This window comes from Miscanthus floridulus, chromosome 17, assembly GCF_019320115.1.
Source record: "Miscanthus floridulus cultivar M001 chromosome 17, ASM1932011v1, whole genome shotgun sequence".
In the NCBI taxonomy this organism is placed as follows: domain Eukaryota; kingdom Viridiplantae; phylum Streptophyta; class Magnoliopsida; order Poales; family Poaceae; genus Miscanthus; species Miscanthus floridulus.
In genome coordinates, this window is record NC_089596.1 from 68,918,847 (window position 1) to 68,938,243 (window position 19,397).

At 43.0% G+C, this 19,397-nt stretch overlaps 1 protein-coding gene across 1 annotated transcript; it reads right to left on the reverse strand.

Moving 5' to 3' along the window:
• Window positions 1-1,936: 1,936 nt before the first annotated feature.
• Window positions 1,937-5,185, reverse strand: LOC136516568 (elongation factor 1-alpha-like). Its single transcript, XM_066509994.1, has 3 exons — window positions 5,076-5,185; window positions 3,749-4,230; window positions 1,937-3,028 (listed from the first exon to the last, which is right to left on the reverse strand). The coding sequence occupies exons 2-3, from the start codon at window positions 4,208-4,210 to the stop codon at window positions 2,147-2,149; spliced, it is 1,344 nt and encodes a 447-aa protein (XP_066366091.1). The 5' UTR covers window positions 4,211-4,230; window positions 5,076-5,185; the 3' UTR covers window positions 1,937-2,146.
• Window positions 5,186-19,397: the final 14,212 nt, after the last annotated feature.

Consider the following 19,397-nt stretch of genomic DNA (forward strand, 5'->3'; position numbering starts at 1 on the left):
GGTTTGTTGCGTTTTCTGGTTCTGCTCTTATCTTGATTCCAATCAAACTCATGTATTTCCGTTATGCTATAATGGAAATGCGGTTCCTTAAAAAAAACAGCTGCCAAAACTAGGGGCTCCAAATCCACTCTTATAATACTAATAATTACAAAGCAGCTTAATTAATGGACCAATAAATAAAGAAAAAAGTGCACTGGAGAAGGACCTGGGCGCCTGGTAGAAGGCCTGCAGCGGTCCAACCTTTCTGTCATAGAATCTCTTTATCAGGCTCAGGCATTGCGGTGCCGGAGAGCTCATTTAGCAAATAGCAATGTATAGATGGAGAAGAAGATATATGTATTTGGATTATTTGTTTAAGAGAAAGAACATGCATATATTATAATTTGGTCCTCGAAACCAAGAGCGTGCTCCATTTTAGTAATTGAGACAAAGCCGTAGAAACCTGATCCATTTCATCCCATTAGAATTCATTTTTCATTTAGCTTCCACCAAGAAGTTATACAAACTATACTGGGGTGTTTAGTTGGTGGAATGATGTGGTCCATCACCATCTCACTCTCTAGTTTTTTTTTGTTTGATTTGTGGAATAGAATGAGTTGATTCCTGACCACCCTATTCCTCACAAAGCTAATTAATATTACTAGTACGAGGAATGTGGTCATTCCATCAAATTTGAGGAATAGACTCATGATGCATCACTCCATTTAAAATAAGTTTATTCCTCGAACCAAACACACCATACATCAACTCGTTCCATGTGAGCAGAAGCTAAACAAATACATTGGTTACTCCTATGTGAGTAGAAGTTATACAGGCTAGCGATGCATCCATAGCCTAGAATCGAGATGTGTGGTGAGGATAATGAAGCTGCATTGTTGCGAGCGGGTGCGCTTTCTCTTCATGGCATCTTCAATTTAAAAGGTACCACGTTTCATTCCAAGACGCGAAACACAGCCATGTCCCAATTAAAAGCTACTCCTTATACCTCGGAATAAATCAACTTCTAGAGTTACTATAAATCTAAATTTTTCAAATTGCTTTGATTTTTTTTAGTACATCTAATTTGCTATATATCTAGACACACATCATGCCTAGATACATGGTAAACTGAATGTACCGAAAAATTCAAAGCGGCTTATAATTTAAAACGGAGGGAATGCACGACTACTAACATCTACTGTATTTCTAACTGATATCTAAGTATACTTATTTATGTTACAATTGTTGGTCTATACTTATTTGTTACAATTGTTGGTCTTTTTTCTACAAAAGTCGATGAGGCTACAAAAGTCTAACTTTATAAGACTACTATAAATTGATTTATATTAATTTAAATTGATATATTTAAGGATGAAGTACAAGGAACAAGATCATACCTCCTCATCTACGTCCAGCGGTGCCGCTACGTCATGCTGTAACTTTCCCATCATCTCCTGCGTCCATTCCACATCTGATGGCGCTAAGTGATTCCAACGAGAAAATGCACACCTTGAGCCGAGACTTACCACCCATCCTCACGTGCAGGTACAACCCTAACTCATCGGTGCAGGAAGCGATGTCTCCTCCTCAGATGCCTACCCCGGCGCCCTCGTCGAGCTCTGCATCCCTCGCCGGCCGAGCTGTTGTGCGCAATCCAGTCGGTGAGCCCAAGCTGAGCATGGTGGGTAACTAAGCTGAATGGTTCGCGTTTCTTGCAGAGGGGGAGGCAGCAACGTTCACGTTCATCAACCGGTACAAAGGACACGGTGTGGTCAGGCGTCCTGTCCAGCACCCCACAACTAAAACAATAACTCAATCGAGACTTCATCATGGGACATCATCTTGTGGTAGACGGAACTTCAGATGATATCAACAATTCAAAGCACATCTTCAACATTGGGGCTACTCCACAACTAAAACAATACATAACAGCTGCATTTTCAGATCTAGACAAAAATGATTCAGAAATGAGGACCCAATCCAGATGATCATGCAATGCAAATCAGCCATAGCTGAAATAACAGTATAGGTGCCCAAACAACAGACACAGGGCAGACAGACAGCCAGTAGATCTTAACAGTTCATAGTATAAGAGCAATGACCGAGTACAAAACTTCAATGATAATGAAAAACACCTAGGCAACACCACAGGATTAACGAGGGCACATCATTTCTTCTTTGCTGCAGCCTTGGTCACCTTGGCACCAGTAGGATCCTTCTTCTCCACGCTCTTGATGACTCCAACAGCAACGGTCTGCCTCATGTCTCGGACAGCAAAACGACCCAGAGGAGGATACTCAGAGAAGGTCTCGACCACCATGGGCTTGGTGGGAATCATCTTCACCATACCAGCATCACCGTTCTTCAGGAACTTGGGCTCCTTCTCAAGCTCCTTGCCAGACCGCCTATCGATCTTGGTTATGAGCTCAGCAAACTTAACAGCAATGTGGGAGGTGTGGCAGTCCAGCACTGGGGCATAGCCGTTGCCGATCTGCCCAGGGTGGTTCATGATGATGACCTGGGAGGTGAAGCTGGCAGCCTCCTTGGCAGGGTCATCCTTGGAGTTGGAGGCCACAAACCCACGCTTGAGATCCTTCACAGCCACGTTCTTCACGTTGAAGCCAACATTGTCACCAGGAAGGGCCTCCTGGAGAGCCTCGTGGTGCATCTCTACAGACTTCACCTCAGTGGTCAGGCCAGTTGGACCGAAGGTGACAACCATACCAGGCTTGATGACACCAGTCTCCACACGACCAACCGGGACAGTTCCAATACCACCAATCTTGTACACATCCTGGAGGGGCAGACGCAGAGGCTTGTCTGATGGCCTCTTGGGCTCGGTGATCTGGTCAAGAGCGTCAAGCAGGGTTGGGCCCTTGTACCAGTCAAGGTTGGTGGACCTCTCAATCATGTTGTCACCCTCAAAACCAGAGATTGGGACGAAAGCAATCTTGTCAGGGTTGTATCCAACCTTCTTGAGGTAGGATGAGACTTCCTTCACAATCTCATCATAACGGGCCTTGGAGTACTTGGGAGTGGTCGCATCCATCTAAAAATACAACAGCAACAGAAAATTTAATTAACATTAGCTTGATTCTCCATAGCTATTAAACAGTATATGTTTCGAACAGAACATTATTATTAGCTTAAAGGAACAGATCACATAAACAGCAAGTAAAATGTACATATGTAAGAAGATATCAATCAAAATTAACTGGTACATGTCACTTCTTCCAGATTTTTTTTACAGTGACATCTCAGCAGTGACAAACCAATTATAAATGGGTAGATCATCATATATCACAAATGTATTCAGTAAGGTACTGTAACAAATACAAAGAAACTACAAAAATAAAAAACCTTACTAATCATACGAAGGCAGTTAATGCTGCAACACTTGTGCATGCATTCTTCATGCATTACAAGATTCAAATAACTACCGAACAATTACTCAAAATAGTTGAATGGGAAACAAGTATCAAACTTATCAAGAAATCGTTTTGCAACATATCAGACTAGCAAATTAATGAAGGTGAACTACTATAAAAAATAATATGTTTGCACATATCAGACTAGCACATTAATGAAGGTGAACTATTATCAATCATAACATGTAAACATATGGTGATTTAATAGAAGCCCTAGCCACTTATTGCACATGTCATTCTGTGTAAATCATAATATTATACTAGCATTGTATTCTATACATGAATCACACACTATAGTTGATTAATGAACAAGAGTGAAACAGAAATTCCTGATAGCATACCTTGTTGCAGCAGCAAATCATCTGTTTCACTCCAAGGGTGAAAGCAAGGAGAGCATGCTCACGGGTCTGGCCATCCTTGGAGATACCAGCCTCAAAACCACCAGTGGTGGAGTCAATGATAAGGACAGCACAGTCAGCCTGGGAGGTACCAGTGATCATGTTCTTGATGAAGTCACGGTGTCCAGGGGCATCAATGACCGTGCAGTAGTACTTGGTGGTCTCGAACTTCCACAGAGCGATATCAATGGTGATACCTCTCTCACGCTCAGCCTTGAGCTTGTCGAGCACCCAAGCGTATTTGAAGGACCGCTTGTTCATTTCAGCGGCCTCCTTCTCGAACCTCTCGATCACACGCTTGTCAATGCCTCCAAGCTTGTAGATCAGGTGGCCGGTGGTGGTCGACTTGCCAGAGTCGACGTGGCCAATAACCACAATGTTGATGTGGGACTTCTCCTTACCCATGGCTGGAGGTGAAGCTTAAACTGTTACACCAGAAGAATCAATTATTAGAAACACGGTAAACATCACACAATGCTAAAACCACTAACAAAACAATTTATTAGATGGGATCAGAAACTCGATCTAAAGTTGCAACCGCAGTAATCAGCTTAAAAAAAGCCTGATATACATCAGCAGGGGGGAAAATAAAGCAGCACTAGAAACATTAAACAGAGCAAATAATATATAATATAAAAAACAAAGCAGCCATAGAAAAATAAAAAGAACAAACTAATAAGTGTGCGCACAGAATTTTGAACCAGTAAGAATTCAAGATTGGAATCTCAAACAACTTTGTAAACCAGATCAGAAATTTGCTCACACTAGACCTCAAAAGTATCTGCAACTATTACTGCACATGAACTACAAAGACAGATACAGCGCAAAAGTACCTGCAAAACAAAGAAACTACAGCAGCTCTAGACCTCAAAAAGTTCGATCCGACACTTTATATTAAGACCAGGTCACACGGCCACAAGCACAATCAATAAGTCATCCAGCAGTACGTAAGTAATTCATCGGATTCAGAAGAAACTATCCTTAACAATCAGGTCAGCGAAACATGAAGGCAAAAACCCACAAACCCTAAGGTCTAGGGGCACGGGGTGGCGACAGAGTACATCATCGATCCGTTCACTATCTTAACCGGATCGCTACAGGCACGGGGAGGCGGCAGAGTACAACATCGATCCATTCACTATCGAAACCGAATCGCTATAGGCACGGGGAGGCGACAGAGTACAGCACAACATCGATCCATTCACTATCGCATCAAGCAGCTCAAGAACAGAGTTCGAGCGAGCGAGGATAAGGCGAGAAGAAATCAAACCTTAGCAAGAGACGGAGGCCAGAGGCAAAAGCGTAGGCGCAGAACCGCGGCAGACGACGGCAGGTCGGGGCCTTGTGGGGAGGAGGGAGCTGGCCTCTAGGGTTCGGGACTTTATATAGGAGCGTCGGCGTAGGCCGGGCAGCCCAAGGCCGAATGTGGCCCATGGCCATAAACGGAGCCCGAGAGAGGCCCGTATATGATGACCGAATGGCATTATTTGGACACGTGGAAAAATTGAATTTAACAGCCTCAAGGGCCGTTTCGATCCCTTTATTTTAGAGAAATTAAAATCTACATAATGAATTAGACTATTTGGCTTGGAATTTGATAATCCATAACATTCTCAAGCTCATAAATAAGCATATCTCAAATTCATAGGGTGGAAAATGGAAATAGATTCTATAGATCACTATGCTATAATTTTATTCTCCAATTTATAGTACACGCTTTAACTCACTTCTCTATAATAGAAATGCAACATAAATATGTCCCTTGTATGTCTAACAATAAATATGCAAATATATTTCATATCTAACTATATTAGCTTAATTAATCTATATCTAAATTATAATTATTAGAATGAATTCAATTCCAAAGATCCAAACAAGCAAGTTTAATTTATCCTAAATCAAAACGGATTTTTCACCTTAGACCCATCTGAATATTTTTCTTAAACGGTTTTGAAAGCGGTTCTAATTTACACGAGGATGCCATATCAGAAACGAGAAAGGTAAATCTAATTACATTTGAGGTCAATTAGACTTGTTTTAAAGTTATACAAAGAATTCTTCTAAAAGATATCCAAACATATTTTTAGAAAATATATAACTAAAATCCTAAAATCTGAACTAATTTTAGAAATTTTGTTTTAGCTCACGAAAAATATAAAACAAGTTTTTAATCTTTTCTTAAAATCATGCTATGTTATGGTGCCTAGCTTGAATTATTTGAATCTTTTAATGATAATTTCTAATATTTATTTGCTACTCCCTCCTTCTAAATTATAAGACGTTTTAGCTTTTCTAAATTCATTACTTTTGCTACACACCTAGATGTATGCTATGTCTAAATACATATTAAAAGCTATAAATCTAGGAATGCCAAAACGTCTTATAATTTAAAACAAAGGAGGTAGTATATGCTCTTTTTATATGTTACTAGCAAATGTGTTTGTACATTACAACGGAACCTAATACATATAGGAATCAGAATCTATATCATCGATAGATGTGAATTGTTCTAACTCATATAAGCGCGGACCATGAGTCCAGGTCACATACGAGATACGTAGGGTGTGATCAAATACATATTGAAATCGGACTCCGAATCCATCATCACTGGACGTGATTTGTTATAACTCATATGAGTATGGTTCATAAATCCAAGTCACATACGAGACACAGAGGACATGAGTGTAGTTTGTAAAGTAAAAAAAAGTGTTGCAGAAGAAACTCTCAAAATTAATTTTTTCTAGAAAAGATGTAACTAAAAATCCTAAAATCTAGATTTACCTTATAAGTTTGGTTTTAGCTAAGGAAACATATAAAACAAGTGAAGGAGATTATTCCCCTAGAGCTTGTCCAGTACATTGACCCTAGTGATTAGAACTCGTACAAGTATCTAGGCGGGGACATGATTGAACCTGTAGTCTTTAGGTCATGATGTAGCATCTCTGGTTGGCCTAGATGGGGGATGAATAGGCCTATCAAAACAAACACTCAAACTTTTATTAAATTCACCCAGCGGCACTGCTGCTCTGGAGGGCGACACTGTCGGACTATGACACTGTCGGGCCAGAACAGCGGCACTGCCGCACCTGCAGACAACTTTGAATCACAGTTCAAAATCTATGGATGAAAACTTAAATTGAAGAAATTTCCTAGCTTACTACAAGTATGACAATCACTGATCAAGAGCTAGAAGTGGTAAGAACACCACACACAAGTAGATCGACTAGAAATCCTAGAAACCACCTCAACCACAATATATCATGCAAGTAATGTAAATCAAGCATAAGTGATACAGTGATTTATCTCGTGGTTCGGCTCGCCACCAAGGCTTGCCTACCTTCACGTTATTGAGGTTAGCCACTAAACCTTAGGGCTTTCCAACCCTTCCTCGTTCTCAAATCAAGAGACTTAACTGTTGAGATGAGCGGTGAGTTTACTAACTTCAAAAGATGGTTACAAACTTTCCGGGGCTGCCACACAAGTTGACAAGCTCCATGGGCGACGCTCTAGCCGGCTAGGAGCCAAGCTCCAAGAGTAACAAACACAACCACCGGCTAAAACGTGAACCAAGTGCTCTTTAAAGTTTAGGAATCAATTGAGCTACTCTCTAATTGAGTTTTGGACCCTTTTCCCCCAAGGATTGATGGAGAAATTAATGGATTTGCTTGGGGGCTTGAGGTCAACAATAGAGGGAGAGAGAGAGAGAGAGAGCTCTATTTTGGGCGTGCTGAAGTGAGGAAGAAGAGGCAGATAGCCATTGGAGAGGAAAGGGAAAGGTATATATACCCCCAGCCCCCAACGGTCACCGCACCCAAGGGGTCAGGCGAGACAGAGCCCGTGGCCTTAGGGTCGGGGGAGACAGAGCCTATGACCTTGGGGTCGGGCGAGACGGAGCCCGCGACCTTGGGGTCGGGCAAGATCTTTTAATACGTCTCGAGCCATCCGAGGAAGTCAGCGTGGGCGCTAACTTCCTTATGCCACGATTCAAGTGCGGCAGTGCCTCTCTTCAAGTGCGACAGTGTCGCACCACGTAAGGCAGCAAGTGTAATAGTGAAGTGTAGACTGTCTTGGCTGCGAATCTGATGATGCATGTGGTTATTTGAACACTTGGTAGCATATATTGACTTAAGCATTGTGTCCCCCTTTATAGTACGACTTTTCCCTATACTCAAATTCAAAATATAAAAAAATTTAAACCTCCTTTGAGTTTGAAGCCATCTACATTTATAATTGGGGGCTCCTCCGTTTCATGTAGCATCCTTGAATATAAATTCCCTACTTATCATCTCAATAAATCTCATTAGTTCTCTAATTGCGTGGTCATTATCACAAAAACCCACAAATTAGGGCTTGATTGCACTTCAATCTTCCCCTTTTTAGTGATTGATGACAACCCAATTAGAGCTTACAAAAGATATGAAATAAATACTAAGATTTTTGAGTCATGGGTGTAGAGCTTCCCCCTAAATATGTGAATGAGGATTTGAATTCCCATTTTGGCATTTAGAGGCCAAAATTCACATTTTTAGTTAAGGTGCTGGGGCTCCCCCTACTTCCATGCCTCCTGTGGGATGCTGCACAACAAGCCAAGATTCATATTTTAGTGAAAATGATAGGGCCCCCCTACATCCATGCTTCTGCGGGGTGTTGCATACTATGTTAGGTATGTAAAACGTGATGCAAATGACAGTTTATGCACAACATGGTTTGCTATTACAGTTGGGTGCGGCACTGCTGCACCAGAGTGCGGTACTGGCACACTTTCTGTAATAGCATAGATCAGAACAGACACCACATAGCATGTGATACATATAAAGATGTACATTCTAGCACAATTGATCACAAATGACAGCATAGATTAATATATGTCCATATCCCACACATATATAAAGTACTTAAGTAGCATTATTACATAAATAGAGTTTCTAATGGACTCTCAAACTCTCACCTAATGAAGACTACTCTAAACGGATATGAACATGACTCTAGTTGCAGCAACCTCCATGGCGTCGAAGAAGTTGTTGACCCCTCTAATTTTCTCCCTCTTTGGCATAAAACACCAAAAAGAGAAGAAAAGAAGAAAGACTAACACTCACTCCTCATCCTCTTGGATCATGTTCCAATCAACATCATCGCCACCAACAGCTCCACTAGCATCTGCGATGTCCTCCCCTCCACCATCATCATCGTCGTTGGAGGAGGAGGAAGAAGAAGACAACACCGCCCTTCCTTGGCGTTGAGTGGTCGAAATGTGGTGCTCATGCCTGGTGCTCCTCCTCATGGACTGCAAGGTGGATCTCAAACTAGTGTGTGGATCAAGCTCTAGCTGCTTTTGCTCCTGCTCCTCCTCCTCCACATCCTTTGAATCTATCTCAGAAAGACTAGGGAGGTCATCAAACCTCGACGGTGACTAAACTGGAGAAAGAGGTGGCAGCCCTGCATGCTCTCTAGCCTCCTGGTTAGCTTCATGGTTCTCCAACAGGTCTTGATATGCAGTCCTCGCTGCATAGGTGCATGTGGTGAAGATGGCCTTGATCCACTTCCCAAATTTCTCCATCTTCTTTTCCTTGCGAGGCCTAAAGCGGGACGACTCAGGCATATCCTCAACTAATGGAGAGTGTCTCACTACCCTGCTAGCACTTGCCCCTCGAGTCTTCTTAATCTTGTAGATGGTGTGAAGACCATCTTTCTCAAATCTGTAGCCAGAGACCCTCTCAATCATAAACATGAGATAGGGGGCATAGGGTATCCCCTTTCTCCCATTCTCCATGACATTCCTTAGCTCACGTCACATGAAGCGAGGGACATTAAACCTGTCACCTTCAGGAGCAAATCTAGCAAGCACATTTCTCACATATCCATTAAGATCAAAAGCTGCTCCATCCTTGGGATTGATAGTGTGCCTGATTAAATTGTTTAGAATATAATAATAGCTCTTCAGGCCACTGACCTTCCCATATGCACTTTTCTTGTCAATCCACATATATGGAATATCACGGATCTTAGCTCTAGCCTCATCATGAATATAAGTGAAGCCCCACTCCTCTTCTCCAAAACTAAGGATCTAGCTAAAAGTCACAAAATCAACTCTATAATGCCGTCCCTCAATCATCCAGTGAATCTCATCTGTGTAGATACTATAGAAGAAAGTGGCATGGAACTGGGCTAGCACTTCCTCATTTCAATTATATCTGAGACTCATAATATTAGTGAGGCCAAACAACTCATAGGCCTTGATCACCTTATTGAATTTTGGCTCATTCTTTGCCTTCATCTCCTCCCAATCAACATACTGCATCTTGACAACTTTGGATTTCTTGGAGTGGAAGTTCACAGATGCATAGAAGTTGGAATGAAACTCATTCCAAAACCTATAGTCTATCTCCAAATCCTTTGGCTGCTCATAGGGATTGTTCTCACATGTTTCCTCCACCATCTTCAGCTTTCCCGTATAGTTAAGCATGGGATGAGCACGTGTGTCAATAGGATGCCTCATAACCACATCCTCAGAATACTCCCTAATGTAGCTCCTATCATACTCCTCAAGATGAGGTGGAGTAACTGGGCAAGCACCTGGAGGAATGATGCGGCCAGCCCTCTCAAGGTTCTCCTCATCCTAGATCATCTGATCTCTCCTACCCTTGTCTCTAGCAACATCTCTACCTATTGCACTACTGCTGCCCCCTGTGGTCCTGCCACGACTTTGATGAGGCATTTGCTTATCTTGAGGCTCTATCATCTTCCTCTTCCCCCTCCGGTCATCATCACCTCCGGAGGCCATCTTGGTTCACATGGATTGAGGAGGAAAGAGATGAATCGGCTCCATCCATGAGCTAGGGCCACTGATGATGATGATGTGGAAGACCAGTAGCATGGCACGACACAGCAGGAGGTGGCGTCGGTGCAGGGCATCGGTGTGGTGGTGCTATGCGCAAGAGGGAGAGAAAGGAGAGAGAGAGAGGCGGCAGCTGCTGACGAGATAAGGGAAAGAGTTACCCTGGGGGCTAATAGAAATAAGAGGTAAGATGGGCCCCCATGGTAACTATTGTCGTGGGCCATGTAAGGAAAATGGACCCTAGGCCCATTTACTTTTGATTTTTTGTGTTTGATGACCAACACAACCAAATTGGACTAATGAATTTGCATGTAATTGTTTTGTAGTTCAATAGGGTGCAAGACGTGACTTGGACAAAGGTGACATGATGATCCCACGATCAACACCATAAGCAAGACCCTAGAAGCTCAAAAGAAGACCTAAGATATCATGCAAAGTCCAAGTACGAAGATAGGAACCAAGCCGGACACAAAATCACGAAGAAAGGAGCTTCATAGAGGTGACCGAACGTGATCCTTATAGCGACCGGACGTGTTCGATCAAGATGCTCGACAATGGCAGGCGTCAGCAGCAGTGATCGGATGTTGAGGATTCAAGTGACTAGACGCAACGATGACACTGTTCAATATCATGACAACAGCTCAGCACTGACCGGACGCTGGAGGGTGATCGACCGGACATAGGAACTGCAACATCCGATCAAGTCCAAAGAGGTTCCAGAACGGCGCCGCGTGACCAGACGCGTCCGATCATCAGTGACCGGACTCAGCGCCAAGTCCGATCAACGCGCTAGCTTCAATGATCAGGACGACAGCAGTGTCTGATCAGTAGCAGAAAGGTGGGTTTCGTCTCCAACGGCTACTTTCTCCATGGGGCTTATAAATAAACCCCAACCGGTAATTTGAGATGTGGAGAGTTGTGGAAACATACCAGGGGTGTTGATACACCATTTTAGTGATATCCACTTGCATAGTACTTAGTGATTCATTAGGTGCTTAGCGTAGGTGCTTTGCGAAGTGCTTAGGTTGATTAGACCACTGCTTATGCACTTGCTCTAGGTTTAGACCTAGTGTTTAGTGAGGTTTGTAGACCTCTTATCACTCGGTGTTTGCGTGCACCATTGTTGTACATCGGAGGGGCTTGTTGATGAGGACATGAAACCCATGCATATGACCATATTTGGCACATGGTATGGAGGGGTAGGAGGCCAGCAAGGGTGTCCAAGTCAAGAAGTAGGTCCGAGGCTAATTCGATTCGAGTCCCCGAGGTGGAGGCCCAAAGCAACTCAAGTTTGAGTCTGTCTCGGTCTCTAGGACCAGTCTGCCTTAAACTGGTCACCTAGGACACATCCGGACTCCGTTTTCGATGATCCATATATGGATGGAAAGCTAATTGGATAAGGAAACCAACCCAATTGGTTTCACATCAAAATCCCTTCGTAATCAGCAGGAATCGTCGAAACAAGTTAGCATCCAGAATATGTCAGGGTGCTGCGACACCGTCTTTTGGTCCGTTGGACCGTGTATCGTGTTTGGGCCCATTAGGGGGCGCATCCAGGGGGGGTGACACCCAAGACTCTATAAATAGCAGCCGTCGCTCTCATTAGGGTTTGGGTTTTTTTAGTTCTTGATTTCCTCATGAAATAGACGTCGTTTTGCTGCAACTGTCGCCACCAAGGCCGCTTGCTGTGAACTAGGGCCCCAGTTCTTGATCTTGTTTGCCTGTGGCGATTAGTCCTTTCGAATAAAGACTTGAACTCTTTCTCATTATCACAAGCCTCATATTTATTTGCAATTTCAGATTGCGTTTATCTCGTTCTTGCTTGTGTTCTCGATTCGCTTGCAGGAAAGCCTTCTCGGCGAGGTCAATCGCGTTCGCATGGTTGATAACCAACGGAGCAGTGGTGTAACGGTTGTGGGGGTCCAAATTAGTCTTGGTTCAAAGCCTAGATCGTGAACGTCGAGTCTCCACTAATCGACGCTATCATACCTTTCAGAAGATCGGGCCTAGTCTACATCAAGTGGTATCAGAGCCCTTGTTGCCCGTTAGGTATAACTTTGTTTTCCTCTTTAGATTGTTACTATTTTTGCATTACCTATAGTCCACAAAAAGCAAAAAAATATACACTATCACATATCTCTAGTCCTATAGCCCCGCTGTGCCTTTGCAATTTTTTAATTTCAGTTTGCTTTATTGAACTGTCGTCCCTCGCGCGCGTCTTAGTGTTCGTTGTGTTCTGATCTTGTTCTTGGTCTAGTGTCAAGTCTTGTTTCCTAGTGTGGCTTACATTAGATTGATCTCTAGTTTTTCTTTGGATCTGAAATAGTCACGGAGTGGGTTGCGTGATTGAGTTTGTTTTGTCTAGCAATTCCTTCTATGGCTTCCTCGGCTAAGTATTTTTCTTCTACGGTGGAAATATCTAAAGTCTAATCTCTTATGTGCGGCACTTTTGTGAGATAAAAAAAGTGTAAAACAAAGAAAAAGGCAAAGAGGTGCAAAAACCAAAAGAAGGGAAAAAACTGCACCTAAAAAAAGAGAAAAAATAAAGAAGGAAAGAAAAAGAAACTGAAATTAAAAAAAAAGTTCAGAAGCGCTTGCATCCTTTTGAGTCCTTGTGCTGAGTTGTATTGTATTGCTTGCTTGAACTAGGTTCAGGACGAGTTTAGGCTAGCGACATAGACTAGCTTGGGACTACTTTTCAATCTTGCAATTTTTGAGTTAAATTATTGCTATTCCTTGCTACTATATTATGCCTGTCTAAACTCCACTTTCTTCTAATCAAGTACAGGTTCGCCTTGCAACTATTACACTCAAGCTACAATGGTATCATAGTCACCGACTGATTGCACCGCCTGTTGCTTTGGTAAGAACACTTGTAAGACCGTGGTAAGACGCTTGAGAGTTGAGTGACTTGTTTTTCCTTGTCCACATCCTATAGTAGTTGATAGGGATAATACTTTTGTGTTGTCTTTTGCTATCTTCTAACAATGACAGGTTGTTCGTATCCACCGACTTATGATGGTATAGGCGCCGATGAGTACATGGAGTGGGAAATTGCCATAGATAACATATTTTCTTCTCGCTTTATGTGTCCAAGGAGGAAGGTAAAAAATGCATCTAGTGTTTTGCGACATTCTGCTTTATCTTGGTGGGAGTCTTTAGATCTTTCTGATAAACCTCAAACTTGGAATGATATGAAAGATCTTATGAGAGAAAAAATTATTAATCCATCTCTTGTAATTAATTCAAATGATGAGGTGCATCAACTAGATCAATCTCTTGTTATTCCTCCTGCTATGCCTAACCTTTTGCAGGACAATATACAAAAGAGAGAGGATGACATGATAGAAAATGAGATGCTCACAGTCTCATGTGATAATTTAGAACCATCAACTATTACTCCTGCTGAACATGAGAGCAAAGGTAAAACCCACGATGCTAAACTCACGGAAGGTGAGAGTTCTCTTGATGTTCTGAATTTTTCCACCAATCATGCTATGATAGAGCAAATTTTAGTGGAGCCTTCGCTTGATTTACCTTTGTCATAAGATGATTTGCTTGATGTTTCTTGTGATAAAGATAAATTGGTTGATGATGGTTTAGTTTTACATGTTTTGGAATCAACCACTTGTGCTGAAAATGTTATTCATATTGCTACTAAAATTGATGAGCTCAAACTGTTATCTTCTTTACATACTTTGGGCCATATTGAATTTGATGTTTTGTGTATCCTAGATTGCTTGGAGGAGAGCCTATTTAAATATGCTGATTTGCCTTGGTTTTCTAAACATACATATCATGTTATTGGCAAATATAACAATAAAGAACAATATATGATACATTGAGTATACATTTATAGTAATATGAATTCTGCTTTTGTTGTACAAGATTATGATCGTTTAGAGGGCAACTATAATAATACAAATATTTTCTTATGTTCCTAAAAGAAACAAGTTCACTTCTAAGAAGGGGAGCATTGTTGGTTGTTACCTATGTCTGCTAGACCATCTATTCCTGTATTATCTTTGGTTAGTTCTAATCTTTTGTAGGATAGTGTTGACATACATCGTGTGCATTCGGATCAAAGAGTCTACATGCTTGCTAAAATTTTTATGCGAGATGTCACGCTAGAAACTTGGAAACATGGTCACATTCCTTCTCATAATTATTTTAGTTCCCTTTGCTTTCGCAACCCCGTTCTCCTTTATGTTGTGCAGGATTAGTTTCAAGCACAATCGACGCTGAGGACGACTTTTCATCAAGAAGGGGAGGATGATGAGGACATGACACCCATGCATATGACCATGTTTGGCATATGGTATAGAGGGGTAGGAGGCCAGCAAGGGTGTCCAAGTCAAGAAGTAGGTCCGAGGCTAATTCGGTTCGAGTCCCCGAGGTGGAGGCCCAAAGCAACTCAAGTTCGAGTCTGTCTCGGTCTCCAGGACCAGTCTGCCTTAAACTGGTCACCTAGGATGCATCCGGACTTTGTTTTCGATGATCCATATATGGATGGAAAGCTAATTGGATAAGGAAGCCAACCCAATTGGTTTCACATCAAAATCCCTTCGTAATCAATGGAAATCATCAAAACAAGTCAACGTCCAGAATCTATCAGGGTGCTGCGACACCGTCTTTTGGTCCGTTGGACCGTGTATCGTGTTTGGGCCTATTAGGGGGCGCGTCCAGGGGGGTGACACCCAAGACTCTATAAATAGTAGCCGTCGCTCTCCTTAGGGTTTGGGTTTTGTTTAGTTCTTGATTTCCTCATAAAATAGACGTCGTTTTGCTGCAACTGTCGCCGCCAAGGCCGCTTGCTGTGAACCAGGGCCCTAGTTCTTGATCTTGTTTGCCTGTGGCGATTAGTCCTTTCGAATAAAGACTTGAACTCTTTCTCATTATCATAAGCCTCATATTTATTTGCAATTTTAGATTGCGTTTATCTCATTCTTGCTTGTGTTCTCGATTCGCTTGTAGGAAAGCCTTCTCGACGAGGTCAATCATGTTCGCGTGATTGATAACCAATGGAGCAGTGGTGTAATGGTTGTAGGGGTCCGAATCAGTCTTGGTTCGAAGCCTAGATTGTGAACGTCGAGTCTCCACCAATCGACGCTATCATACCTTTCGGAAGATCAGGCCTAGTCTACATCACTATCGATACAGGACCTACAGGATACCCCGCAAGGGAGAGAGAAGATCTAGTTCAACTAGGATTCTTCCCATGTAAATCTTAGTAGTAGAACTAGTAAGTAATCCTACTAGGAAATCTCATTGTAAACCGACTAGGACTCTGGCCTTCTGACTATATAAAGGAGGGCAGGGCTCCTGTCGGAAAAAATAGAACACGGCATATCATAATCAATCCAACGCAAAGGCTAAGGCCGACTGGACGTAAGGTTATTACTCGATCTACGATCGAGAGCCTGAACCAGGATAAATCGGCTATCTCTTGCGTTAACCATCGACTTCAGCATACGCCGAAGCCCGAACATACTGCCCCGGGTACCCCTGTGGTAGGCTATCGGTGGTGAAACATCGACAGCTGGCGCGCCAGGTAGGGGATTTCGGCGACTTTGCATCTAAGAGCTCGATGGACCTCGACAACATAATCTTCCCAACAGGATCAACTTTCATCTTCGGCTCATGGATCTGCGAGGCAGACAACAACGGCAAGCTTCAAAGCCATCTCCTCAAAGATCCAGATCATCTTAAAGAAGTTCCTATTTCAACAACTGCAACGGATCATCTCACCAGAAGATTCGCGCAGCTCATAGTATCTGATTCAAATCGGATTTCACGACCACTCATATCCGATTCGAATTCAAGCTCCAAGGCGAAGTTTTATCCGAGTGCTTTCAAGAAACCGAGTTCTTTTTAGGCAAGATTCCAGAGCACAACCCAAAACAACTCGGATTACCCCCAGAGTTCTCTCAAGAAGTCGAGTTCTTTTCCATTTGTGCTTGACAACATGGCAAAATCCTATCAGGGACAGGTCGAAAGATCTTTCAATCCAAGATTCGGGATACCACTGATAGGAGCTCAGGAGGGTCTCGTGCTAACGATAACATCACAGGACTGTATCATCCACTAGTCGGGTTCCATTCCTAAGGGTAGCGGAACCCAACTAGTCGGCACAACAACAACAGCTATTTTACCTTACCAAGAAGGAGACTTGATCTACGGCACCGAGGCATCCACTGAAGTTATCAATGACTCCGACAGCATGAAAACTAACGCCAATAACAGAACAACTCATGCATGAGAAGTGCTCATGGTTCGACGTCCGCGGTCACCATTAAATCCCCCGGAAGCACCCGATGTCAGATCATCAGATGAATCAGAATCCAACATATCACCCTTTGCCTAGGGCTACGACGGAGAAACCGATAGTCAGAAACAAGCTAGAGAAAGAAAAAACAAGTTGAAGCAAGGGCGCCAACACCGTGCTAGGCAGCGCAGGGAAGCCTGGATCAGGTACGAGTCAGAATTGGCTGAGTACGACAAAAGAAAATCGCAACGAGAAGTCGAAGGAAGACGCATGGCGAATACGCCTTACGATAAGATTCGAGAAGCATTAGAAGAACTCGGAGCAACTTCACATCCAGGTGAGAAGTATGAATAGCTCTAGGACTTGCTCCGATCGACGATCCCGAGAATGCATGAAGAGAAAGCTCGATCAAGACTACCCGCCAGATCAACAACCCACCGGCAAGATCAAAATCAAAGGAAATCCGCTTTCGAAAGACTTGGGCCGGGTGGAAGCCATAACGGAGAAAGTAAGAAGGAACATAATCAAAGCCACCGATTTGAACAACTAAGGAAGACTAGGAGCAGGGCACCTACATGGACAACCTCGCAAGATTGTTCCCATCAGAACAACAGTTGGCCAGAAGAAGGTGCCGAATCTGAATTCAAAGAAACCAAGGCACACGACAGGTTCCCCTGTTTCGTGAACAGGCTTGCATTGGTACGATTACCTCACAAATTCAAACCGTCTAACCACTCCAAGTATGATGGCAAGACCGAACCAAGGCAATGGCTCAGAATATATTCACAATCAATTGAACTAGCCGGAGGAGATGACGATATCAAAACCCTTTTCTTTCCCATGGCACTGGAGGCCATGCCCCTTCAATGGTTCGACAAACTGAACCCAGGATCTATTAGAAATTGGGAGGATTTGCAAAGAGCTTTTTGTGAGAATTTCGCAGGAATCATTACACACTCGATCACTCATGCAGAACTAAAAGGACTCAAGCAAAAGGGAGGTGAAAGTCTTAGAAATTACTATTGATGATTCGGCGAACTACGAGCTCAAGTGCATGACATAATTGAACGAGAAGTAATTGAAGCTTTCTCCCACAGAATCATGGCTAGATGGCAATTTCAAGACTTCTGCAAAGAAAATCCGAGAAACAATGAAGAATTCAGACGTACAGTAGAAAAGATGATTACTGCAGAAGAAAAAAACACGAGAGAGGTTCCCGGACAGAAGCAACCAGGACAACTCGGACAAGCAAAATCACCGAAATAGCAGACATCAAGAAAGAAAGCGTAGACCAGACAATACTGTGGCAATGGCCGACAAATCAAAGAAGTTTTCCAAACCCAGAAGGTATGATGACATTGAAAACATACATTGCCCATTGCACCCTAGTGGGAGGCACACCATCGGAAATTGCTACACTTTCAATGATCGATACACAAGAAAAGATAGTAAGGAAAACACCAAAGAGGACAATCAGAAAATAGAAGAAGACAACCACGAGGACAAAGGATTCCAAAAACCCAGGGGAACAGTAGCAGTGATTTTCTCAGGGGCTCCGGATTGCAGAAGTAAGCATCAAGAAAAACTAGCACTGCGGACCATTATGACAGCAGAACCGGCTACACCAAGATACCTCAATTGGTCATAGTATCCTATCCAATTTACTAGAGAAGACCAATGGACTAGCGTGGGAAACACAGGCCATTATCCACTGGTTCTAGATCCAACTATTGCTGGTATGACCGTCACCAAAGTACTAATCGATGGAGGAGCTAGACTCAACATCATCTTTTCAGAAACTCTAAGGAAAATGGGACTACAACTCGCCGGGATGATTACGCCAACAAGCACACCTTTTTATGGAATAGTACCCGGCAAAGCAGCCATGCCACTCGGACAAATTACTTTACCTATTACCTTTGGAACTCCTTCAAACTACCGAACAGAGTTTATCAAATTTGAAGTCGCCGACTTCGATTCGTCATATCATGCAATCCTCGGACATCCAGCACTGGCCAAATTCATGGCAATACCACATTATCCGTACTTACTGCTTAAGATGCCAGGACCCAATGGTATCCTTTCTCTTCGAAGCGATTTAAAGCGCGCTTTTGACTGCGACGTTCAGGCGATCCAAATTGCAGCTAAAGCGCAAGCCGACAATGGAAGAAAAGAAATAGCCGCAATCGCTGCAGAGACAAGCCAAGAAGAATTAGAAATACCGGCTAAAAAGCCCAGCATCATTGCACCACCAAAAGAAGCCGACGTCAAGCAAATCGACTTAGGCACAGGCGATACCTCCAAGACAGCAACTATCAGTGCTCACCTCTTGGCAAAATAGGAACTCGTGCTCACCAACTTTCTTCGGGACAATAAAGATATCTTCGCTTGGAAGCCGGCCGACATGCCAGGAGTCCCAAGGGAGTTGGCTGAGCACATAATTGATGTTAACAAAAGCTCCAAGCCTGTAAAACAACGGCTACGACGATTCT